This window comes from Cantharellus anzutake (genome assembly GCF_015039405.1).
Source record: "Cantharellus anzutake strain C23 chromosome Unknown EI90scaffold_19, whole genome shotgun sequence".
Classification (NCBI taxonomy): Eukaryota; Fungi; Basidiomycota; class Agaricomycetes; order Cantharellales; family Hydnaceae; genus Cantharellus; species Cantharellus anzutake.
The window spans coordinates 559504-582922 of record NW_024066969.1 but is presented as its reverse complement, the minus strand read 5'-3'; the positions used below and the strand labels follow the sequence as shown (position 1 = coordinate 582922).

The 23419-nt window shown below is 49.9% G+C and overlaps 11 protein-coding genes across 11 annotated transcripts; 8 read left to right on the top strand and 3 right to left on the bottom strand.

The window, feature by feature from the left end:
* Positions 1–1086: 1086 nt before the first annotated feature.
* Positions 1087–2058, top strand: EI90DRAFT_3054282 (uncharacterized protein). Its single transcript, XM_039060079.1, has 7 exons — positions 1087–1115; positions 1269–1273; positions 1365–1378; positions 1435–1467; positions 1524–1799; positions 1850–1878; positions 1937–2058. The coding sequence occupies exons 1-7, from the start codon at positions 1101–1103 to the stop codon at positions 1952–1954; spliced, it is 390 nt and encodes a 129-aa protein (XP_038917050.1). The 5' UTR covers positions 1087–1100; the 3' UTR covers positions 1955–2058.
* A 645-nt stretch (positions 2059–2703) lies between these two features.
* On the top strand, positions 2704–3609 carry EI90DRAFT_3054279 (ubiquitin-related domain-containing protein). Its single transcript, XM_039060078.1, is given in 3 exon segments — positions 2704–2754; positions 2765–2919; positions 2970–3609. 2 exon segments carry the CDS (start codon positions 2900–2902, stop codon positions 3202–3204), a joined length of 255 nt encoding a protein of 84 aa, XP_038917049.1. The 5' UTR covers positions 2704–2754; positions 2765–2899; the 3' UTR covers positions 3205–3609.
* Positions 3610–3689: 80 nt separating this feature from the next.
* EI90DRAFT_3122485 (cytochrome P450) lies at positions 3690–6045 on the bottom strand (the record flags this gene model as incomplete). Its single annotated transcript, XM_039063517.1, has 14 exons — positions 3690–4073; positions 4131–4260; positions 4315–4494; positions 4553–4566; positions 4618–4673; positions 4728–4908; positions 4971–5075; positions 5128–5149; positions 5202–5296; positions 5357–5408; positions 5470–5642; positions 5708–5719; positions 5775–5897; positions 5950–6045. 14 exons carry the CDS (start codon positions 6043–6045, stop codon positions 3690–3692), a joined length of 1623 nt encoding a protein of 540 aa, XP_038917048.1.
* A 944-nt stretch (positions 6046–6989) lies between these two features.
* On the top strand, positions 6990–7589 carry EI90DRAFT_3054274 (uncharacterized protein; the record flags this gene model as incomplete). The annotated part of the gene is made up of 2 exons (XM_039060077.1): positions 6990–7201; positions 7314–7589. Coding segments are annotated over exons 1-2 (276 nt in total), but the record flags the coding sequence as incomplete, so codon positions are not given.
* A 1338-nt stretch (positions 7590–8927) lies between these two features.
* EI90DRAFT_2917914 (uncharacterized protein) lies at positions 8928–10216 on the top strand (the record flags this gene model as incomplete). The annotated part of the gene is made up of 8 exons (XM_039054628.1): positions 8928–8970; positions 9034–9128; positions 9193–9309; positions 9384–9534; positions 9663–9746; positions 9804–9946; positions 10002–10026; positions 10083–10216. 8 exons carry the CDS (start codon positions 8928–8930, stop codon positions 10214–10216), a joined length of 792 nt encoding a protein of 263 aa, XP_038917046.1.
* Positions 10217–10962: 746 nt separating this feature from the next.
* Positions 10963–12897, top strand: EI90DRAFT_696941 (uncharacterized protein). Its single transcript, XM_039067964.1, has 2 exons — positions 10963–11289; positions 11345–12897. The coding sequence occupies exons 1-2, from the start codon at positions 11284–11286 to the stop codon at positions 12500–12502; spliced, it is 1164 nt and encodes a 387-aa protein (XP_038917045.1). The 5' UTR covers positions 10963–11283; the 3' UTR covers positions 12503–12897.
* Positions 12829–16734, bottom strand: EI90DRAFT_698176 (uncharacterized protein). Its single transcript, XM_039067966.1, has 11 exons — positions 16397–16734; positions 16206–16325; positions 16094–16139; positions 15262–16040; positions 15118–15205; positions 14660–15044; positions 14513–14607; positions 14210–14457; positions 13541–14155; positions 13365–13485; positions 12829–13310 (listed from the first exon to the last, which is right to left on the bottom strand). Exons 1-11 carry the CDS (start codon positions 16475–16477, stop codon positions 13156–13158), a joined length of 2733 nt encoding a protein of 910 aa, XP_038917044.1. The 5' UTR covers positions 16478–16734; the 3' UTR covers positions 12829–13155.
* A 364-nt stretch (positions 16735–17098) lies between these two features.
* On the bottom strand, positions 17099–17509 carry EI90DRAFT_3054260 (uncharacterized protein). Its single transcript, XM_039060076.1, has 3 exons — positions 17471–17509; positions 17173–17387; positions 17099–17119 (listed from the first exon to the last, which is right to left on the bottom strand). The coding sequence occupies exon 2, from the start codon at positions 17379–17381 to the stop codon at positions 17211–17213; it is 171 nt and encodes a 56-aa protein (XP_038917043.1). The 5' UTR covers positions 17382–17387; positions 17471–17509; the 3' UTR covers positions 17099–17119; positions 17173–17210.
* Positions 17438–17933, top strand: EI90DRAFT_2971553 (uncharacterized protein). Its single transcript, XM_039055730.1, has 3 exons — positions 17438–17513; positions 17582–17626; positions 17678–17933. The coding sequence occupies exons 1-3, from the start codon at positions 17454–17456 to the stop codon at positions 17822–17824; spliced, it is 252 nt and encodes an 83-aa protein (XP_038917042.1). The 5' UTR covers positions 17438–17453; the 3' UTR covers positions 17825–17933.
* A 573-nt stretch (positions 17934–18506) lies between these two features.
* Positions 18507–19319, top strand: EI90DRAFT_3122482 (P-loop containing nucleoside triphosphate hydrolase protein; the record flags this gene model as incomplete). Its single annotated transcript, XM_039063516.1, has 5 exons — positions 18507–18554; positions 18617–18673; positions 18726–18798; positions 18868–19202; positions 19254–19319. 5 exons carry the CDS (start codon positions 18507–18509, stop codon positions 19317–19319), a joined length of 579 nt encoding a protein of 192 aa, XP_038917041.1.
* A 527-nt stretch (positions 19320–19846) lies between these two features.
* On the top strand, positions 19847–23397 carry EI90DRAFT_3122481 (uncharacterized protein; the record flags this gene model as incomplete). Its single annotated transcript, XM_039063515.1, has 4 exons — positions 19847–19879; positions 19932–20129; positions 20189–20637; positions 20688–23397. The coding sequence occupies 4 exons, from the start codon at positions 19847–19849 to the stop codon at positions 23395–23397; spliced, it is 3390 nt and encodes a 1129-aa protein (XP_038917040.1).
* Between the last annotated feature and the right edge of the window lie 22 nt (positions 23398–23419).

Here is a 23419-nt window from a genome sequence, read left to right as displayed (position 1 = left end):
AATGTCATTTACGATTTCTATTGTTTTCAGTCCAATCATCGACTCTGAGACTCGATAGGAATCAATCGGCAGGTCTGCAGGGAATGTTCTGGTACAAAGCAAGCTGATAGAAGATCAGCATGTTTCCATCTGATCATGCCATCCAGAAGTTGGAGCACCTGGTCGTTGAATAAGAATTCGTCCATTTCGCCCGGACAGCAGAACGCGCAATTTTCCGACCCGTCCTGGATAACTCTATTGCAGCCCTCGCCCTGTCTTGACTCTGTGCAATTTGGGGTCCGGTTTATATTTAGTTATAATAATTTCAAGATTGACAATGAGGCTTTGAACCGCTGAACGGCAAGTGCTCATGGCCTTGTGCACGCCCGTCAATACACATTCTGTGCGCGCGTATTGATTACGAATATTATAACTGGTGCGGCAGGTCCCGCCACTCTTCTGTCCTCCTCTTGGTGAGCGAATGCGACAAGAATAGCCTGGCGACGGCCATTTGGTCTCGTTCCTCCATTAAATTTAAAACAAGCGCAGCGAACGAGACACAACAGAGCACAAATGCATCAACGCAAAATGATCAGCGCGTCAGATGAACCAATGATATTCAATTTTCATGACCCGCACTGAATTGTTGAGGTCATTGGCCCTTCCAATCTCGGACGTCTCAATGCGCGACCAAAATCGGGTGAACAACAATGATATTCGAACTGGGCATACAGACATCATGAAGATATCTGTCATAATTCGGAAATCGGATGCAAAGATGGACGTGCACGCGGGGAAAGGGGGAATTTGGCAACAGTCGCCAAACAGAATATGCGCAAGTAGGCGATCACGAATATGCGGCACAGTACAAACGGTGGAGGAACTGGAAGGTAGCGGCGGTCCGGAAAGCATGAGAGAGGCACAGTGAGGTGGTGCGGTATAAGAGAAATTGGTTAGTGAGTTGGGAGAACCCTGGGTTATCTAGAATTGGCAATAATAGAGGACCTTGTCATCAAACGCATTCAATCAGGGTCGAAAAATTTACAAGACCCGCTACAGAGTAGCGGGAATATGTAATTCCATAAACACATACTTTTGGCTTACGACCAACTCCCCCCATAATGGCTGATCAACTAGTACGCACAGTCGTTGCGATTTGAGAACTTTAATGTTAATGCCATCGATGTCTGCCATATTTCACTGTTGTGTCGTTCCGGTTCTACCGGTCGACCGTTCACCATGCAATCCCGTGTTTCTTGGCTAAATCATGGTCGCGGACATGCGCTTTGTCCAACAAAATTTGGTAGTCCAAAGGTACGTATCTCATTCTGGCAATGGCCCAATCAATCTCGCCAAGTGATGATTCAACTGACCGTTTTATCGGCAGAGCAAAAGTCTGGTACGTAGAGTTTGGGTTGACCTTGGGATGTTGAGGAAAGACGCATCCTGTTTCAGAATTCAGGGAAGCATTTTCCTTGTTTGACAAAGGTGAGGCCAAGTTTAACACCGAGAAATGGGAACCGGACGTCTTCCGCTCCCTTCAGACGATGATGGAGCCATAACTACGGGTGAATTGGGCTCGGTTATGCGTTCATTGGGTCTGAACCCAACAGAGGCCGAACTCCTTGCCATGATTAGGGAAGCGGGCGTCGACTCAAACAAGACAATCGATTTCCTTGAATTCCTGGGGATGATGGCAAGAAAAATGAAGGATATAGACAGCGAGAGCGAGGCTAGGAAGGTGTTCGAGGTATTCGCTGAAATGCCCAACAAGGACTACCTCACGGCTGCAGAACTTGAAGAAGTTGCCTCCCGCTTCGGTGAGTTTATACCAAGCTACAATATGTATGCTGATGTTCGAGATTGATAGGGGATGACCGTGAAGTAGAGTTGTTCAAGGTTCGTTCTGCTACTTTGCCAAGAACAGCATCATTTTTCCTGATCTTGTCATTCGCAGATAGTGATGAAAAGCTAGATCACACTCGCATCATCGCCCTAAAGAAGTCTACTAAGCGCTAGCTAAGACTGCTTCTGTGGCTGACTCTCCTATTGTCGTCGGTTATCGCAACGAGATGAAGTGGCAGATTCTTCCTGTGGAAATTTACTTATGTAATACATCATTCCTAAAATGAACAAGAGATACAAGTTCGAGCAATTGCACTCTGGTGATGAACCCAGCAGCCTGGAGGAAGTTACAACTGGAGAGAAGCGATGAGACACCTTGGAACCGGGGAACAACCGGGCGTGGATCACGCGGAAGTGAGGAAGACCAACATGACGTATAGCTAGTGCGATGGTTAGAGTGCATAGGCGCGTTGGACATCTCTGTCACAGCAGGGAGTCGCTCCAAACACCCCGATGAGAGGGAGCGTGTTGTCAATGTAACTAGGATAAGTGCATGGATCAATGGAAATTGGAGTCAGGGGGGTCGGGTTGGAGGGGCATGTGAAGAAGATGAGATGGATGACGCATGTGATGAAAACACCAGCCGATTAAGGCAACCGGAGATGAGATAAGCTAGCTGGCTCCGCATGTAGAACCTCAACAAGCGATGACTTACATAAGCCACCGGGGTGATGATCAATGCAAGTAGAACCAAAACGGGTGAGGATGTTAGCGTAACTGCCCTAAATGGGCGATGAAGTAAGCGTCTGAGACTCGATCCAACCAATCAGCGTTCGCGATTCGTCCGCGCCCTTTATATTTAGTAGATTGTCATAATAGGAAAAGAGGACCCTAGGTTATCGTAGAGGCTGGTATCCTGACCCAGTGGGACCTAAATTTGCAGGCCGCTACGGAGTAGCGGGAATAGTCTGTCTCTCCAACCCTCCCGTTATAACTCGTCCAAGCCAATAACCATCGAGCGAGTGAGACTTTTGCCCCAGAGGCGGCCACTTTCGATCTTCAACTTTTGTGTGTAATGCGTATCATTCTCAAAACGTGAGTCTCAACCGACAACGATGCCTCTTGGGTCATGCTCATCCTCACAGGTCCGGGTGGAGCCAAAATGTCCAAGTCGATCCAAACTTTACGGTCAATGATCTCAAGCGAAGGGTGCACTTCAGGACAGGCATTCCACCTGACGAACAACGCTTTTTATTCGATAACAATATGCTGCAAGATGATTGCTCTTTGCTCTCCGATTATCACATCCAGGACCAGTCCATTCTCTACCTTCTCCGGCGTCGTATTGTGCCCTCAGACTGGTGGCTCCACTCTCCCTAACGTCGTCAGGCGATTCTCGCGTTGTGCGCGAAAGAGATACTCCTTGCGCTCCGCTAGGTGAGCAGCGAGCTTGGGTTGCACGTATGTGATGAGCTTAGAAAGCACTACAGAACGTCGGGATAGGGGCATAGCGCGTAGTGAAATTGTAATGACTGAAACACCTTTTGCAAAGAGCACAAATGATTCGTCCACTTCTGGATTCTGCCGCACACTTCTGTATTTCTGAAGAGGAAATTGACATTGTGTCTGTGTCCAATTTGCCTCCTGGGCATCTGGCTGTTACTGGTGGAAATGGGGCGCACGAGCTAGAATTCATGCAGGTGGCTAAATTTGGGAGCCGTGCGCAAGATTGAGGAACGTATTGTATATTAGGAGTTTTAGAATTTCATGACCAATTAGTGTGCGAATGAGCGACTCCACGGATCAATGTCAGAACCGTATGTATGGAAGATATTCGAGCTTTATGAACTGCAGGATCGAAAGATTCATTGGTGGTCCACGGGAGTGACTTTGACAGGCAACCATGGTTCATTCATCACAATCTCCCTCGCCTCTCCTGAATTCTCCACCACTTGAGGTTGCAACGTCGCTGAAAACTTGTTCACAATCTTAACACCCGTCACCTGCTCGAATCTAAATGTCTTCAGGAGTGCACACAGAACAGCTTTGACCTCGAACACAGCGAGACGGTAGCCAAGACACATGTGTGCCCCTTCGCTAAAAGTGTCGATATTGTTCCAACCAGTTAACGTGGCGCGCGGCGGAGCGTCCTTTCCCGTCGCAAGCCAGCGAGAAGGTCTGAACACCTTGCCGTCAAGTCCCCACGTGCCGCAGTGCGTGTTGAGGGAGAGACGAGGAATGAAGAGTACCTAAGTAAGAAGTGCCGTGAAGCTCGTCGCACCAATTCTCAATGCTTGGGGACATACTTGGCCTTTACAAATGCGGAGGGAGTGGAGATATGATCCATCTGCTGTGCGAACGGGTTGGCCCAGAGGAACAACGTCATCTTCGATGGCAACTCGCTCAGTGTGCGGAGCCGGAGGGAACAACCGCATCCTGATAGAGAGCATAAGTTCAGTAATTCGATTACAAATCGAGGAATGCACAGACCCTTCCTTTGTTACCGAATCTAGCAATTTGAGCTGTTCTTTGTTCTGAAAATCGTCGTATGTCGGCTCCCTACCAAAAACTTCCAATTCGGCGCGAAGTTCATCTTGGATGTCTGTGTGTTGTGCTAGAGCGTGGAGTATATAGTTCAAAGCTCCTGCTGTCGTTTCTTGTCCAACCATGCTAGAATGAGGGCACAGGGTGTTAGAAGCAACGCTGATGCCATTGGCATACACCTTACATGAAGGTTGTAATCTAGATTAATGGTGTAAGCATTCAACCCTAAGCGTTCGAACTAGCACAAACATGGTCTAAGATATCCCTCCTTGATACGCTACCGTCGCTCTCACAGCACATCCGGACTATAACGGTCAGATAAGCGCATAGTACATGGAACGCGCCTGAGAAGGACTCACCAAGATAGCCCAGTAGGTCGTCATCTGTCAAACCCTCCTGCTTGTCCCGCAATTGTACAATTTTCGATTCCACAATATCCTTTCCGATCTCGCCAACTCGAAGTTTTATCTCGCCCTGTTTACGTATGCTACCAACGGGGAGGGATGCGATGGACGGGAATGCCCGCAAAACGAGAGGAGTCTGTGTATTCGGAAGGTCGGTTCCCCCAGGGAACGGCGAAACTTTCAGTCTAATGAACGTACTGCGAAGCCAACAAAAGTCATCCCGAGCATCGATTGCTCCTTCCATAAGCGGAATATGTCTTTCGCTCCAGAGGATTCGCCGAAGCGAAAGTCGTAGCCAAATCCCTGGTGGCGTGGAGTGAGCGTGTGAGGGTTTGAGGGTACCATGGTCACGTACTACACGGCCAATAACATCCAAACTAGTGGGTTCATAAGTATCGGTCGCAAGAAAGCATGTCACACTTCATGTACGTTGCCTTTGAGGTCCACTCCATGATATTCACAATATTTGGGATGCACCCTACACGTCTTGGTTGAGATATGTGGTCTCGCAGAGCGTCCACCAGCTAACAAAAGAGTGCGGGTAACCATGATGACGTTGGAACAAAGCATCTCATCCGTCGTACCTTGTGGGCACTATCTAGGACGGCGCTTTCCATTAGGCGGACCCTCGCTGCCCTGTGTTATCCGAACGTGATCGATGAGATGGCATGGCATGAGACGCAAACTAAACACGAACGAGAAACAAGGGGCAAGAGTAGCCCTCATTCTCCTATGTTCATCCCCTTCGGCCCACACCAGACTTCTTCCGAGCATCCGTTCAACCAAGAGTCGAATTACAGGCGATTTTATATAATTGTAGACATTCCTCGATTGAATATGAGAGACGGCGACAGGATCCGCAACGATGAGCTGATGCAAGTTACAGAATAATGGATTTAAGACCCGAGAAATGGCCGTAAATAAAGGAGACCCACAATATCCGGATGCTAGAGGGGGATAATGGGCTAGTTGCGCTCGGGCGTGATAGATCATATATCTTACCCAAAGAGCCGCTCTTGTCCTGATGACCCCTCCCATCCTATCTATCCATTCGGAGTACGTATCGCCGTAATTTCCATCGTAGAGCGCCAGTTTCTCGTGACCCCAGAGCCAATGACTCCCAGACTACGAACTCTTTACATGAGTGATAGTTCCATGAAACCTGTGTGCGACACACAGGACAGGGAAGACGGTAGACGTCATCGGATGCCTTGAGTTTCTTGAGGCGCCGAGTGATGAGATACCAGAAGCACCAAAGAGTCACTGCAACCATGCAGTATCGACCCACTGAAAGTAGCATGGTAATTCGCAAGAGACCCGTCCAGGACGCTAGAATCTTGGTGGGTGCGGCACCTGCTCGACACCCTGCAGCCGGGCTGGCCACAAGCCTTTATTTAACGGCCCTGCAGCCCATGGTCGCGTGGCAGTGCTCTCCTGTGTGTACTATTTACATCTTCGTGCGCGTGAGGGGGTGTCTCCGATGCACAGTGAGTGCGTGTCACCTGAATTGTGGTCCTCCGGGTTGTTGCTTCTAGTGTGGTGTCGAGATGATGCCCGAAGCCGGCTCTCGCTATAAGTTGCTGGGGACAATTTGGGCGAAGCGGAGATATTCCTCCAAGTAGCCTCAATTCAAGCCATAAACGGCGAAGCCACCCCAACACGAGCTCATATGCAGGACAAATCTACATTTGTTCCGCAGCTGTCAACCTAGTTTCCGTCTTAGGGCAGGCAGTGCTGCAGCTCTCGAGTTTGGCAAAGATGCCACTGAAATAAGTACTGTGATATACACCCATGCGAAATTTACAAACCCAATCATTTCCAAAATTATGCATGACTACCTTCCTTCGAGTGATTTTTCCGTATTTAAGCCAATCCAAGGAAGCATATACTTTTGGGAAGCGCTCCCCAGCTTGTACCACAACGGTCGAAGTATGGTATGCTGTGAACAGCGCAGGTTAGCTGCGCATGAGCTCTCGGACGGAAAGCTGTTGGGCATTTCTTTCGCTCTCTCGGCAATTGTTTGCAGCTAATCCAGAGGCGCGCCCGAGACGAACAATAGGACGGGGCCTGCAATTGCGCTCGCGAGGCTGTTGACCTGCAAAACCGCCTCTCCGAGCGCGAATCCCTAACGGTGGACATCTTCCACGGCCCTATAAGAATTTGGCAGTTTACGAAGGCGATAATGGGAACAAAGAGGTGCGCAAATGGTACAGCAATCACAAGGCAGCCGTATCGATTGCATAGACCCAGGCAAGTACTAGAAAGATTGCTCATGAAAATCTACCGCATGGAGCACTTACTAACGGAGGTGGGACGCAAGGGGGGAGGGCAAGTTCGCTCAGGCGAGGATTCATGGAGGTGTTGGAAGCCATGCACAAGCTCGAGAGGCACAACAGTAAACATAAAGGTATTCGAGCTCCATGATCGAAGGTGTTGCAACGCTACTGCTTTCCCCGTTGCAAGCGAGCGGGAAGGTCTAAACTCTCTGTTATCGGAACCCCATGTGCCGCAGCGCGTGTTGGGGGGTAGACGAGGAAAAATGAGTGTATAAAGAGTGCCGTGAAGCCCGTCGCAGGCACATACCTGTAGATATCCGGGAAAATGAATTATCTTGCCCAAAGAGCTGCTCCGGTTCCTCACCCCATCCTATCTATCCATCCGGAGTATATATGTATCGCCATAAACTCCATCATAGAGGGCCGATTCCTCGTAGCCTCAGAGCCGGTGACATTCAGACTGGAGCTGTGATGGTTCTACGAATCCCATGTAAGGCATACAAGATAGGGAAGATGGAAATTTGGATTCAGGACGCTAGAATCTCGTTATGGTGGTGCGAGATCCGTGAGAAAGTTTAGGACATGTCCCCGAAGTAGTCATAAAAGGCGGGCCACCATTTCTTTGGTAGGGCTGGGCTCTTACTTTAATCGCGAGCAGGGCTCGAGTTGGGCTATAACCTCGGGAAAACCTTTCCATGGAGTGGCTGCTCTCTCAAGTAAGCGAGACGCTCCAGATCACGTTGGCTGCCGTGGCACCCGCTCAGGAAACGCATTACGGTACTCTCGTTGATTGGCCCACCTCATAATTCTCGTTGAACATTCTCGGGATCTTGTCCCGGAGTGTCTCCTCTCTCCTGACCCGTTCCAGTCTGCTCTAACAGCACCGGCCCGGGTGTAAGAGTTAGTGCGGCAACGGCTTCAGGCAGTGAAGCAATCAATTGGTATGTCCATGCGCTGCAGGTTTCGCCTGTCCTCGCTCCTCCATTCCCTGCAAGGGCCCTATGCCTGAGCCTTTATATTGCAACTCTGGGATAGAAGACTACTGTCACGAGCATATGTATCCCTGGCATTGGTTCTTCCAGTTCCATAAACTAGCTCCTAGCTGCCTATTTGCAGCCAAGTGATGGATATTCTCGCGACCCTTGGTCTTAGCCCTTTGTCCGCCATGCAGCCGAGTCCTATATCCAGGGGATATGCACTTGTGCAATTCGGCTTTGCCGCTATCGTCCAGAATCGCCCCTTTGGCACATCTGTGCCAACGTTCGGTGATTCTATGAAATTTCACCCGATTTATTATTTTTTCCTTCCTCGTTCCCAGCAATGGACTTAATGGCTTGCGTGTGACCAGCGGCTAAGGACGGCGTATTGACCTCCCGTGTCACTCTGAGACGGAACACTGTCGATCAACCGCATGCCCACTGTCAGTGGACGGGCCTAGGTGCCTGTTCTCAAACTACGGCTCCCGGTCGTTCGTGATTTCTCTTGGCGAAGTACCCCAACAAATTCGCAATCACTTCAGTCGAGAGTGTTGACCCCAATGGCCAAATATACTTCAACTCATGACAATCGGCAGGCTGAACCATGGATGCAGATAACCTCACCCAGAGTACTTCTTTGCATGGGATCCGCACACATCTGCATATTTATCAACAAAGTGCCACGGATGTCTGCCAACGCAACTATTCGTATACTCGTACTTAACGTTTCTCATCGCAAATTACGCCAAACGAAACGTTGAAGGGTCCATGATCATGTCGGGGACTTTATCACCACCGCCGTCGATGCATCCACTTATAAATATTCGTCGAGGTACAGTTTGCTGGTTTTCCCCCTTCCTCTCCTTTCCGTCCCCTCTTAGCCCTAAGCTAGTTTCTTGAGAATGCCCAATTGGTCTGATCCCGCGGAAATTGTGAGAGATGCGGGTAGGCCTCTCACGTTTCGCTGATACCTTGTAAACTTTCAAGCTTTTGGCTCAAGTTTCATAGGCATATTCCAGAAGTTCTGTCTTGCTCTTCTCGGCGTATCGACATGGGAGGTCTTTGCGCAGCTTCCTTTTGACTATTCCATGGTTACCGGTCAGGTGAGTTTGATCTCTAGTATGGATCGGATGAGAGGTACAAATTGATTACCATCGCCTCTCACAGCGCAAGGCTCGCTGGCCGCTTATCATTTACCTTTACTGCAAGTACAGCCTGTGGTTCGCGGTCATTGGCGTCAATGTCGCTTTGAACGTCACGTCCAAAGTCGATTGTCAGTCTCTTGTGCGTTTAACGTTTCTTTGTCGATAGGTGGACGATCAATGAGCAACGTTGGCTGAACGTCGTCTCCATAACAGTATGTGTTTAATCAATTTGCGGGAAATACAGCAATAGGGAGCGCGTCCACTTTGCTTATGCTGCGAACCATTGCAATATGGTCTCATAAACATGCGATCACTATCCCCTTGGTGGTCCTCAGTCTTGGTCAATGGGCAATCTTATTTCATGGTAGGCGCGCTTTTTGATCCTTTCAAAGATCCTGCAGCTCCTAAGAATCTTGATCATATCAGGCGTTGCTACGGGTATGCATTTCACACACATCCCATATTCTTGCGATGCTGATAAACCCTTTCCAGTCAAGAGCTCTTGGTCGGAGGTTTCACATGCCTGCGTCGTGACTGGTACGAAGCCAGCATTCATCGATCTTATTTACTTATACAGTGGGTCATGTTCTGTTGAGATGTTTGCCTTGCGGATTTGCTCATCCGTGATATCAGCGATGTCGTTTGATTTTGTTGTCATGGTCGCCTCCGTTGTTGGTCTTCTTTATACTGGAGGCCGCTCCAGTCTGTGGATTCTCCTGTTCAAGCAAGGCGTCGTGTACTTCGTCGTAGCATTCACTGCTAATCTGATTCCTGCGGTGAGACATTTAGTACCTTTGTCCACATATCATCTTACGCAATTCCAAATTGTAGGTCTTCCTCTTGTTGGACTTGAATCGTAAGTAACTATTAGCCGTGCCCGCGTTATACATGCTGAATAGCCAATCTTGCTAGCAATCATGAACATCATGTTCACTATTCCCGCTGCAACTGCAACCTCCATTGTCGCGTGCCGTTCCTTTGTTTCCCTGACGGATTACAAGTCAACGGAGGTGTATGTGCAGTGCGTATTATGTCATCTTTCGTAGAGTGTACCCGAACCCATTTTTTGCACAAAGCACTGCTCGCCCATTCAGTGCAGCTGCATCGCGTGTGGTGATCAAGGGGGGCTCTGGTTTGGCAAGGCCCGCCAAAAATCCGCTCCGTCGGGGCATGGACATCACTATTGATGACTTCACAACCGATCGGACAGGGCTACCAGTAGCAATCAACATGGATGATTACACGTAAGAACTTTCCATTTCCTGTCAGCCTGTAGGCTTCTTATCAAATGAACCCAGGTCCCGCGATGTTACCCGTGCCCCACGCACAACAGCTGCTGCATCTTCCTCGACGGTTGATGTCGAAAAAGGAGGTGGAAGTGTGAAAACGTCACCTCGACATGAACCAGATGCAAATGATACTGACGGATATGACGGCTCGATGGGGAAAAGCTTTCCTCCTGTTATCTGAATTCTGATCGCGCTACGCAACAGTTTCGAGGCTTCATTCTTGATGACTTGTCCGATTATCGGCAAGCTTTGTCGTGGCACAAGTGTGGGCATCGTTTCGCCAGTCCCTAAAGCGCCAGTTTTTCTTACCCAGAAATGGTTAACATCTTGCGGAAATGAATTCGTTTAACGATTTATTTGCCCGCGGCAATTCTGACGCTTAAAAGTGTCCTCTGTGCGAAAACATGTACACTAGTTTTATCTTGATTGTCAAATTCATATTCACATACATATGAATTGTTCGCCCAAGTATAAACATCGCCAGCGCTGTCTAAATTCTGCTTCGACACTAGTACTACCGATTTTCCATTTCGGCACATTTCTTATCTGTATGTACACTCGATGATCGGGGTTCAAATTTGTCCGGGATTTTCGGTCAGTTCCACTGAATCCACTTTACCTCGCACGGTATATGAATTCGCGCAGAGATAGGGGGAAAAAATACGTTTCCTTTTCTGCAGGACATGAAGGAGTGATAACATGCTGAAAGGGGAGTATCATACAGCGGATGAAATACGACTGGTAATTCGGCCAAAGCCAGCGATGTCCAACTTACACGTGCAGCTAGTGCACCAGACTTGCACCAACAGTGAATCGTGAGCATTATGCTGGTATGATCTACTTTATCTTGTGTTTTAGTCGCGTCCAACGCTCACCAATTCTAAGTCTCGCGATCTGAGGCGATCACACCTACCTTACGATCTGCTCTACGAGACCGTCGCGTTGCTCGACTTTGAAACCCTAAAATCATTCTCGCTCGTCAGTCGGGATTGCAGGCTGGCCTCATCTTCGCGATTATGGAAGGCATTTACCATCTGCATTGATTATCGGTTCACGAGGGGAAATTATAAGCTAGGATCAGAGTTTCTCCAACTGATAACCCGCTTCATCATTGTCAAGCCTCGAGCAGGTCATATCCAAGACCTCCGCATTAGGCTCCATTCCCCGATTGGCCCCCCAAAAGGTGGAGAGCTTATGGTTATGCAAGGGATTGATTATCTATTCGAAGGAATACGCAGGCTAACTAATCTTCGATCGCTCGAGTTCCATATCCTTGTTCACCAACGCGATTTTGCTCATGCACTACGCGGAATGACCTTTTCCCCCCACTTGGAGCGTTTCGCCACAAACCTTCACTCCGCTCAGGTCAGGAGTTTCGATGAATTATTCCTCACAATGCAATCCATCAAGTCGATCCGGTGGATGACCAACAGTACAGTGTTCCAATCCGAGATGCCCATTTCGCCACTACGAAACCCACTTCCAAATTTAACCGAACTCATTGTGTGTAGCGTGTCATATACCGCTTTGATGTGTGGTAGTCCGGTGACCCATCTGACGATACACGATCTTAAAGCCGAAGATCCGCCCGGGATACTTAAACACATTCAGCTCTCCACCCGCGACCTCACGCACTTGGAAGTTCATGTTGACCTCAACGTTCGATCGCCAACTATATCACTATGTCCTGACCTCATACAGCACATCCCCAGTCTCCGCTATCTCAGGATGTCCCATCGGTGCTGGACTGAAACCCATTCCGAGGAAGGGTTCGAAAGTCTTAGAATACTTGGAGACTTGCCATTTTTGAGAGAATTCGTATGGACCGGGGGAAGCAGTTATTGGCACGATCAATTGTTGGATATGATGGAAAGAGGACGTTTTTCCAGTTTGCAGCGTGCCATATTCGGGCCGAGTCGTCCCACGGGAGACAAGACGAAATATTTGATCAGGGAAAATGGCAAGGCGGTATTGACCGAGGTGTTGAAAGGCGTATATTTGACAACCAGGCCCCGTCATTCCGAAGTTTCGTCCACCTTATAAGTGCGGACAGGAGCCGATCACATCACGACGCCCCCAGATCGTGCCTCTGAGCTTTGTTTTGGTATGGGCAGGTGTCAATCCGATCGCGGTGATGATGCCGAGCCTTTAGCCAGCATCCATCTTCCTTTGGAGAAGGCACAAACGGGGAAAGCTCGTCAGTCTCTTCATTTTCAATTCCGTCTGCGTTTCACTCGCGACGATGTCGTTGCATGCCTTGAAGGCACAAAATACCACAATCTTAACAGGGTTTATAGTATTATTAAGATCATCTATACTTCGGGCATGATAGCTGTTACTGTACTGGAGCTTATATGGCCAATATTGTTATTCAATTAAACCATCACTGCACCATCTGCCAGAGTTTTCTGACCCATCTTTTGACCGAACTTCTCGCCTGCGCAACATGACTCCACTCTTCACTATCTAATGCTCATCTACGAAAACCTCTCCCATCTTCTTACCTTCCGTGCGCTGTATGGGAGATTGTTCCGATCCAACGACTATGGTTTGGGACGGCTCAGGCTTCACAAGGACAAAGTGTGCGTGGCCAAGGATCTTAAAGATGGCGTGAGTTATGCGTGAGGCTAAATTTGTCATAATGCATTGGCGAGCCACAATCCAAATGGTGTGCATGGGTGTTGCGTCCACAAGGACTAGAAGCTAGAGCAGCGGCAGTCGCAGTCAGCTACTGGACAGACTTCATGACCATTTCCATCCCCATTTGGGCCTAAAAACCAATCGAGAATATGACCCGAATGGCCCCCATGTCGACATGTTTGGCAAAACACCATGGCGTCGTTCGCGGTGTCTGTAAGAACATCAGCCTCTAATGAAATCGAAGAGCGGGCAATGGCAACGGCACCTCTTTTTTCTGGCATTTCGCTCAATTCTATATTTCGGATGTCATCGTTTGGAATCCCAATGGACATGAGGCAAATAGAGCATCTGGGCAACCGTCGACTGCACCACGGACAGAAATCCGTCTACGACACAGATGTCAAAGCATGTTCGTGCCCACTCTCAACTGCAGAATCGCACCTGGACTCGTTGATTGGAGGCGCCACCGTTGGTGGGGGGTACAGTGACGTTGGAGATCGATGTGGGACTAGTACCCAAACCTGTCACGCCAGGTGCCGGAGTACTCTCCGAGTTTCCTTCTGGTCCCCCTTCGCTGGGAGTGGACAATGCCATTGGCGCGGAAGAGTTGGCAATTTTATTACAGTAGTTGCAACGAACTTCTAATTGTCGAGGAACCCATTCATGATGAGCGACTTCACCGTTTCGAATAGAATTGACGACAGCATTCCCTCGCAGCATATCGAAATGTACGCGGTGATGAAAGAACTTCCAGCAATCGAGAAGTTCCTGGTACGTTTCTACCCACTTCTCAGCACGGGCGAGGTCTGTTAGATTGGCTGCTGTTTGTGAATGCTGGGCGTGGGCAGAACGTCGATCTGACAGAGATGGTACGTGGTGCCATCTCGCGGGGGAGATGCAGCAAAAAAGAGAAGCAGCCGTTTGCACGTCACCTGTGTTGTCCACGTAGCCTTGGATAATCTGCAGCCCAAGTGGATTTAAACCAGTGACGAGCAACCCCTCAATATTACCATCACGGACCAAGCCATCAAGAAGCTCGCGCAGATACCGTCCGAGCTGAATGCGTCAAAGTCAGTGGTCTGGGTATACACATCGCAGGTGTTTGCATACTTGCTCGTCCGGCAAGAATAGAAGTGCAATGGCCAATCTCTCCCTCAATGGCATGGTCATTTCTTCCAGGAGAATATCCATCCATTCATCACCGGCGAGTCGAGATAACAGCGCCCGGACATATATGCTTTGCGACCGTAGAGCAAGTCGCTTCGCATGTTCTCTCCATGAGTCAAACGAACTGCCCGACCGAACGACTGGATCCACTAGTGTGCGAACAACGCCGGACAACATCTGCAGTTTCTCGTCTGGAACTTGTTCAAGCATCTCTCATCGGTGGAGCAGATTGAATGATAGACCCACCTCTATTCCGCATCAGTATCTGCATAGCGAGGTCGGATTTCCCAAGGAAGATAGCCCAACAGGCTGCTCTCTCGGGCACACCGTCAGTATCCCATCTATTAGAGAAGGAATTTAGCGCTCCAAACGTTGTGTATGAAAATTCATTACTTCAATATCTGCTCGACAAGTTCGTCGTCGATCAGATTCCAGTCGCATAGCGTTAAACCCAGCTGCCTTCGTGAAACCTTGGACGTGGAGGTCGCCCATCTAGGCCACACCCTCTGTGTTCCATGATGCTTTCGACCGTTCATAATATCAACAGCATTTTCGTACTGTTGACGTAATGACGTTTGCTCTGCCTGAGCTCTTTCCTTCGCTCGTGCGGATGATCTTTTATGTCCACGACCTGATGTCGAACGTTGCATAGCGGCTGGATCATCCGAGACAATCATAATAGGTACTCTTCCTGGCCCCGAGAGTGGTGCAAAACCTTCCCAGACGCTGAGCACACCCTGGTAAGCGAAGTCGAAATTGTATACTTTTGAAGGTTCCACTTCATTGACGGTGCGGGATTCTTATGCTAGGGTCAATCGAAATATAAGTGAATGGTCGAAAGAAGCATTCACCCTCAAGCCACGCCCACATCATAGGCATTAAGTCCTTCCCTTCGGCTCCCAGAGGATTCCTCGACGTCACAAGCGCGTTGTGAACCATCTTTTAATGGCTAGAGTTCAGTTCAACCCAGGGGCCACAATGCTCGGAATGCTCACACTATCCAACCCATATCCCTGGAGGACCCTGGCTCTCATAATTTCAGAAATGTCGTACTGGAAAGCTTTATGGACATCCTTCAATGGCCTAGGTATCTTTTGCACCGGTGTCATGGACGGGGTTACCGAGGTGTCTAAAATGTTCTTTCTGCTGGCGGGGCCTCTCGAATTTTGCCGAGATGGACGCGTAGAGGCAGGGCCTTGAGGTCGATCGGTGCCACCATATCGACGGCTTGTGATAGCAGCTGGACTCTTCTCTCGTTTATCCTGAGACGCCTCCCTCGAAACTGAAAGAGAGGACGTGGCAGTGAGGCTGCTGTTTAGTGCATCATCTAAGACGGGAAATGGAATGTATCCTGGTCGGGTCTGAGTAGAACCAAGCTTCTCCGCCGGCGCTGGGCTTTCCAAGGGTGGCTCCGCAATGGTTTCGGTGTTTTCAGTTTCTAGTGTGTCACCCTGCACTTCTTGTGGCGGCGCTGCAGATCCAGATCCAGTAGGTGGACTGTATGTTGTGGAATGCTCGATGGTGAGCTGCCACGGATCAATATTGGAGAGAGCCTCAGGAAGAGAGCGGTCGGGAGTATAGAGATAGCTTGATCCATTTCCGACGGCTGCCACTAGTTCGCCACGAGGACTCCAGCAATGTACCGCAGGCACAGGCGGGCGGTTGATGTCGAGGAAACCATCCTTTGTCATTACGAGTGTGTGCTGAAGGTGATTCGCTCCGGGAATGTCAGGAACAAAACAAAATGATGCGACTTGGTGACCGAACGACTTTCCTGTACGGGTCGTTCAGAAAAAGAGAAATAGATGAAGCAGAATTCAGACTTACCGCGCCGAGTATGTACTAAACTTGGAATGTTCGATGTGTGGGGACGCTCAAGATCGAAGGGATATCGTGTCATTTCGTTGTGCGGTTGCAGGATGGCTTCGTCATGGCTCACACTTGAAGGGTCCGAACGACGAGATGTGATTCCGGAGTCAATAATACTCCAGTATCGGACACTCGGAGTGCTCTTTCCGAGAGTTGCTAGAGTTCCCCTTCGCACGTTAGAAAATGCCATCTGGATCAGACCATCATTCTTGCGCGTGTGTTGGCCAGGGACATCCACGCTGGAAAATATCATCAGGGGACGCTCAAGACGGCGTCTGTCCCAGATACGAACAACTCCTTCCTCATCATAAGTTGCCAGACGACAATCATCAAAAGGATCATAACAAATTCCGTACGCCGGAGGGTGCTTGGTCGTTGATGAGGGGTCTTTTTTTCCGAGACCGGGTGGATCTGAGTGGTCCCGGATATCGATGACTACCAAATGATGGGTTTCTACTCCAGCAACAAGCAGGTATGGTTGAATCGTAGGAAGGAAGGTCAAAGAAGTGACCAGTTGGCCATATAGATATGATCTCAGTGGATCTGCATCGCCTCCCGAAGCTGGTTTCACCGGAATCTTGGGGAGACCAACAGACCAGTTGGTATCAGAGAGTTTGGCATTTGAAGAAACTGCGAAAGAAGCTCTCTCCACATCCCAAAGTGAGATAGAGAAATGGCCTCGACCCCTTTCCGTTGAGCCAGCTAGATAATTGGGGTTTGAGGGACAAAACGATAGCTAAAGGATATTCGGAAGAAATAAGACGAAGAGGTTCGGTTTATGGGCAGTGACTCAACTGTCAGGTAAGATCTCAAAACATTGAGCTTGAGGACGGCCGTGGCTGACGTGCTGGATGTGTTCGAAGGGTTGACATAATGCTCCGCCTCTTCTGGGTTAGAGTTCATTCGAAACATTTCTATGGGCCCTTTCAGTGTCGAAACGGCCATGAGATCATGGAAGTTTGGGTGGCGGGCCCATGCAATCGCCTATATTGAATATGGACTTAGCAGCACATCTATCTTAGGCACCGTCTGGTTACCCTTATAGCTCCCATGTCACTCTTTGAGCTCAAATGCTTTATTTTGTTCGTCTGCAACGCGCAAGCGACCGATGAGCATCGCCAGTGGGAATGAAGACGGATGCGACGTATCGTACACGAGGATTCCACTCGTACATCCTAATTTCCGAGGGCGAGGTTGCCAAGAACCTCTCTGACCCCAGGGGGTCCCAAGTCACCATGCGATCCATCTTCCCCTGGAAGGTAATGAATGATGTGCGTCGATCACAACAGACGACAACAACTCTCGTGGTCGTGAATAAATGGAGTCCCCACATACCCAGACTCAAGCTATCCTGTTGGAACGCATCTCCAAGCATGCAGTACGTCTTACGTTCTTATAGCGTATTCACTATCCAAGTAGTGTGTTACTGTGCCAATGATCGTGTAGGCACTGTGCTTCGAAGCCCTCATTGAGTTGAACACAATGATTTCGGTATGTCCGCTGGCTGCATTTGTCTCCAGCAGTATCGATGACCTGTTGAAGCAAGTGAATACCGCAAATGCAGATATCGAAGTAGCAGCGCAACTTTTTATGACATATCGACGTAATGTCCAGTATAATCTTGAATCGACCAAATCGTTGCCTCCACCAATCGGAATGCTTGATGACGAGGGGGATAACTCCGAGTAATGATTCTGGTACGTCTACGTTATTTGGGTACATTTCAGGGGAGTAATTGTTATAATGTAATGATCCAAGCGAGTCATCAATGTGCGGTTACGGACGGCGACACTCGCTGCGTATGGATGGGATTTTCCTGTAAAGCGTTTCTTCATCTTGGAAAGCGATGGCGTCTGTAATTCCAAGGTGTATCTTACCTGGAGTATGTAACAGGTTGGGAAGGACAGTTGCAATTTCAGCTCAGGGGGGCACCCATTTCTCATGGTTTCGCACCACCTATCGAGGGACTGGTGGGACCATCCAGGTGAACTGGGGGCCGAAAATCCACCCGGCGGATGTGTGCCACATTAGTTGCAGGATCTGCGTGATACATGATTTGGCCTCGTGTGATGCACATGCATAGACGACCATGACACAATTTATATTCAGGTAGACGTATGCATCCCTGTTGATTGAAATCGACCAACCCTCAATGGAAGGCTCAATGTGGACTGGCAAAAAAGCCGCGGTCTTGTGCGTTCGCTGCATTGGCCTCCCAAGATGTGGCCGGGTCATCCTACCGGCTTCGATACGAGCCCCGCGGAAGCAGCCGCAACCAAGCAACAAACAACTTAACTCCCCACTTTCTTGAGCCTCTCTGCCATAACTCATTACATTTCATCTGGCACTAGTCGGCGTATTCTAGACCACCATGCAGACCATTAAATGTGTTGTCGTTGGTGATGGTGCTGTCGGAAAGGTGTGCTTTGACCTCGTCGCCAAGCACAGCCCAAGCGGTCAACACTTATGAGACCTCATCAGACATGCCTCCTCATCTCGTATACCACCAACAAATTTCCAAGCGAATATGTCCCTACGGTAAGTGCACTACGGACGCGTTGAAACGCCTCATTTTAATCTTGTCTGCCAGGTGTTTGACAACTACGCTGTGACCGTTATGATCGGCGACGATCCCTATACTCTGGGTTTATTCGATACTGCAGGTAATGTCCTACGGTTTCGCGGCCTACTTTGTCTCTGGAACCGTGATTCTCATTCGCTGCTCTGCTTAGGTCAGGAGGATTATGATCGTCTTCGACCCTTGTCGTATCCCCAGACGGATGTTTTCCTCGTTTGCTTTAGCGTCACATCACCCGCTTCTTTTGAGAACGTAAAGGAAAAATGGTTTCCTGAGGTTCATCACCACTGCCCAGGGGTGCCTTGCCTTATTGTTGGGACGCAAGTTGATCTGCGAGACGACTCTCAAGTTCTAGAAAAGCTTGCGAGGCAGAAGCAGAGACCCGTCCAGCCGGAGCAGGGTGAGCGTTTGGCGAGAGAGTTGGGTGCTGTCAAGTACGTCGAGTGCTCCGCCTTGACACAAAAAGGTCTGAAAAACGTCTTTGATGAGGTACGCTCATTGTTTTTATCTATTCACACTCGTTGATGGTGTTCATCGCAGGCGATCGTTGCGGCTTTAGAACCTCCTGTTATCAAGAAGACTAGGAACAAATGCGTCGTTGTTTAAGTACTCCACGCTCCCCCTTTCTTTCACGACTTGGAATGATCTGCCCTTTCCATCGATTACCTACACATTACGACAATGATAACACTTATTTACGCTCACTCAATTCCATTGGACTCAAAGGTGCCCTGCATGATCGTGGCAGACCAGCTATGATCTCTCATTAGGAATTCCCAGTCTGGACTCTTGAACTTTCCTCAAACCCTGTTGAGCTTTCGTCGCGCTTGCATCCATGCTTTGTATGTTTGTCGACCGGTCTGGTGGTTGAAATTGCGGCAGACAATGCAGGTGTTGCGGTTTCGAGGATTCCCCAAGGCAGTTCCACCACCTCTGTTCAACTTATTATGCAAGGGGATGCTCCGTTGGATTTCTGTATCAGTCGTTAGCGTGACTCAACGCGAAGAAATGCTAGTACTAGATGTCTGAGTTTTGTTTGTTGTTGCTTATTTGTCCCCCACATCGACGCAAATAACTCGCCCTCATCTCGAGAGAACGGTGCAGTTTCACGCGCCCTTAACCGCGCACATCGCATGCCGCCGGCTCCAGTGCCTGAAAAGACTCCAGTATGGTCTAGCTTTTTAGTGGTTCGCTTTGATCTTGCTGAAGTTTGCTTAGTGTAATACGATTGCAGAGTGGAATCAACATGTCAAAGACGCGCTCGAAATCATCGAGCAGCCCGAGACAGAAGAGAATTGGAATAAGATGGAGAGATGTTTTCTCACTCTGGCCTCAATTGTTCGTGGCGGTGCCTACAAGCTGGAGGCAGACTTCCTGCCTGGCATGAGGAGCCTCTCCAGACCCACGTGCAAAGCGGTCAGCACATCGAAAAGATTTCCTGGGAGTAATGAAGCTCATTAGTTACGAATATGCAGATTATATCGGATAGAACACGGCTCTCTGGTCCTGCTGTGGAACTTGTGTCTGTCGTTGGCGCACGGTTGGGCCCTAGATTCGAGCCTCTCATTCCTCTCTATCTACCCACCGTGCTAAAGCTTTGCACGAAGCCCAGCAAAATCTACATCTCTCGAGGAACTTCGTGCTTGAAATTGCTCGCAACCCACTGCCGTATGCCGGCAATCATTAGTCAACTGAGGCTCGTTGTGGTGGACAAAAGTCAGACCCTTCGTATTGCTGTCGCTGACGCCCTGTACGATTTTTTAAGTACCTCATCAAGAGACGGCGCTCCTCGTCCCGGAAAATGGATCGACGATGTCGAGCTAATGATTAAGACGTTTGCCCGAGATGCGAGTCCCGAGGCCCGCCAATTTGCACGTCGAGCCTGTGCGTCATACATTCAACTATGGCCGGAACGTATGGCCGGGTAGGTTATATCGATTATGCAAGTCCAGATTACTGAACTGACGCTAATAGATTTGCGCAACCACTCTCACCCACTACACGGCGTTACCTCGATATCAATGATTCAACCAACACTGCTGCTGTAGCTCAACCACTCAAAGCCACATCGCACATTCATAGTGCATCGGGTGTTAATGTTCGAACCAAATATGATGAAGTTGGGGCCTCTGGTGGTGCGTCCACCCGGTCCCGCCCTCTGGCATCTCACGCTCGTACCCTGAGTGGCCCCGCCGCCCCGGCCTCAACACGAGCACCCGCTCAGCGGTCCGTTACACAGGGTGCTGCGCCCCGGCCCCCCTCCCGTCCGCCCTCACGGCCAGAGTCCCGACATAATCCTCGTCCTCCCTCTCACGCTGCTGCTCCAGTTTACCGAGATGCAGCGACAGCAGAACCTTTGCCTCCACCTGAGGTCCTTTCCGGGAGACTGGACCCGACTTTGGTACAACAAGAGCGTCAAGTTGACGCGGTGTTTCCTTCACTTCCAGGCTCTGGCGCGTATAGGACTGAAACAAGAGAAAGGCGTCCACCTTCGAGAACGGGGCGTCCAGTGGCGCCGAAGTTCAAGCCTACGCGAAAGGAGAAGGACGTATTAGATGAGCTCCTCAGGGCCGAGGATAGGCAAAGAGGCTCGCGCACCAGACACCCTCGCGAAACCCCTTTGCCTGACTCCGATTCTGAGAGTGATTTTGGTGCGAACATCGCCGCACCATCTTCCCGTTTGCATCCTACGTCGAAAAGTCGGCCACATGTCGCAGAACCAAATGTGGCTATGTCAATTCCTGCGCAACTTGGGGAGGTCCCAAAATCCAGTGTGAATGTGGTGGATTTAATCCCTCAACCAAATGTTGTGGCTGCCATCGGGCCATGTCGTTCGTATTCTGGCGCTGAGTTAGAGACTACAGAGAGCGAGAAGCCTCAACAATCGGGTGCTGATGCTGTTACGATCGATCAAGTGACCTGCCCCCCGGGGAGAAATGCAAGGATATGTGACGATAGTGATGCGGGGACTAACAGTGGGGGAAGCACCGGGATAAATTCTAATGCACGGGTAGCGGCCAGAGCGCCGGGACATGCTTCCACGAAGCCTGAAGCCACCCGCCGCCCTGTTTACCTTAACCTGGTGCATCGTGCACCGGGCTTCAGACCTACTCCATCGCGCGATGCTCGGGTTGAGAAAGTCAAAGTTGCCATCGCTGATGCTCCCGAACCACTCATCCAGCCAAGAAAGGCTAGTAAGTTTGGTGTTGCAGCGGTGGTTGCGGTTCCGGGAAAACCAGCTCTTGATTCTAAGCAGGATTCAGTCCCTAATTCTTTCGAGGGGCCCATGAGGGCGGCAGAGCAACCAATATTGAAGCAAAAGAAGAGTGTCTCTACCCTGTCAGCAAAAGTAACTGCTTCTCGTTCTGCATCTGGACCTTCTGCTCCCAAATCAGTATCATCCGTGAGCTCAACCTCATCCGCAAAAATTCGACAAACTACTTCTACTAAGCCGTTTGCAAGCAGTCAAACCCCTCCACTGCCCCCTCTTCCCCCTGCTTTCACAGTCACCTCGATTCCATTGCGTTCAACTGCTCAGCCGTCAAAGCTAGCGGCCAGCGCTACGAACCCGGTTGGACCTGAAGGTCGTACTCGCAACGCGACAGCAACCACAGCGTCCCAGGCAGCCAAGCAGAAGCCTCCAGTTAGGCGTCCTGGGTTTGTCCCCTCGAGTAAGACGCGACCTGTTTCTGGACCAGCTCCTGGACCGCACAGGTTGAGGAAGACCGCGTCTATCACTGTGTCAAAGAAAACTCCTGAGGTACAAATGGCTGTAAATATCCCCCTTCCTCCCAGTCCCAAGATGGACGCGGCACCTACTGCCCCCCAGGTGCCCCTCCCCCGTAGCCTCAAGCCTGTGGGGGCTCAACCTGTGGTTACGGAAACTCGGGAGATCCTGGAGTCGATGCCCCTTCGGGAGCCTGCCGAATCTGATCCGTTAACTTCTAAAGATAGACCGCCACTGTTTACACCTCCAATCCCCAATTTCCCAACCATTGAAAGTCTCAAGACCCGGCTAAGCGACGTACTCGAGAATAATGAACGCCAGTCTCTGGCTCCAGCGGGGCTGCCCATCCATGCATTATCGGTGAAAATGGTTCCGGGTGGGGAGGGGGAACAGGGCGCGTTGCATACCGAGGCTTTACAGATCGAGGAAATTGACGAGGGGGAGTTCAGATTGGCAGAACTGGAAGTTGTGGAAACTCAGCCTGCAGTTTCAGCCCCGGCCTCTCACGCTTCACATTCGCCAGATGAACTTGAGCATGCCAGCCCGGTCGATCCTCCCATTGGAAGCCCTCGTGATGAACCTGCAGCAGCATTGGATACCGGGGTCATTGAGGAGCCTGCACCACCCATGCTGCTTTCCGAACTCAATGCCCCATCCAACACCACAGAGACAGGCAGCACCGACATCGGGGATGATGCCGACAATCCCGTTGCCCCTCAAGAGAACATAGTTCCTGCTTCCGAGGAACTCAAGGAAGTGGAACCACCTCAAGTCACCGACGTATGCGAGATGCGTATGAAGCCAGTTGAGCAGGGTGAGAACATCGAGAATACGTTACCATCTCTCTTTCAGAAGAAGCGAAGCTCACTCGATGGTGACCTTGAGTCTCAAAAAAGGCGAGAATACCGCGCTGCTCTAGGTGACGTCCGTGTTAATGTCCGTCACTCACTCGCTTGAGGTCACCAGCTCAAATATTCCA

Bases quoted from the DNA above. Each gene is read 5' to 3' on its own strand.
- EI90DRAFT_3054260 (XM_039060076.1), bottom strand. From the start codon at position 17,381: ATGGATCGCATGGTGACTTGGGACCCCCTGGGGTCAGAGAGGTTCTTG.
- EI90DRAFT_3054279 (XM_039060078.1), top strand. From the start codon at position 2,900: ATGCGTATCATTCTCAAAAC. The intron at 2,920-2,969 runs GTGAGTCTCAAC...TCATCCTCACAG, and splicing joins ATGCGTATCATTCTCAAAAC to GTCCGGGTGGAGCCAAAATG.
- EI90DRAFT_3054282 (XM_039060079.1), top strand. The intron at 1,468-1,523 runs GTGAGGCCAAGT...CGCTCCCTTCAG, and splicing joins ATTTTCCTTGTTTGACAAAG to ACGATGATGGAGCCATAACT. The intron at 1,800-1,849 runs GTGAGTTTATAC...CGAGATTGATAG, and splicing joins AGAAGTTGCCTCCCGCTTCG to GGGATGACCGTGAAGTAGAG.
- EI90DRAFT_2971553 (XM_039055730.1), top strand. From the start codon at position 17,454: ATGGAGTCCCCACATACCCAGACTCAAGCTATCCTGTTGGAACGCATC. The intron at 17,514-17,581 runs GTACGTCTTACG...ATGATCGTGTAG, and splicing joins AACGCATCTCCAAGCATGCA to GCACTGTGCTTCGAAGCCCT. The intron at 17,627-17,677 runs GTATGTCCGCTG...GACCTGTTGAAG, and splicing joins AGTTGAACACAATGATTTCG to CAAGTGAATACCGCAAATGC.
- EI90DRAFT_698176 (XM_039067966.1), bottom strand. From the start codon at position 16,477: ATGATCCTTTTGATGATTGTCGTCTGGCAACTTATGATGAGGAAGGAG. The intron at 16,326-16,396 runs GTCCCCTGATGA...GGTCTGATCCAG, and splicing joins GGACAGACGCCGTCTTGAGC to ATGGCATTTTCTAACGTGCG. The intron at 14,458-14,512 runs GTGGGTCTATCA...AACAAGTTCCAG, and splicing joins GATACTGATGCGGAATAGAG to ACGAGAAACTGCAGATGTTG.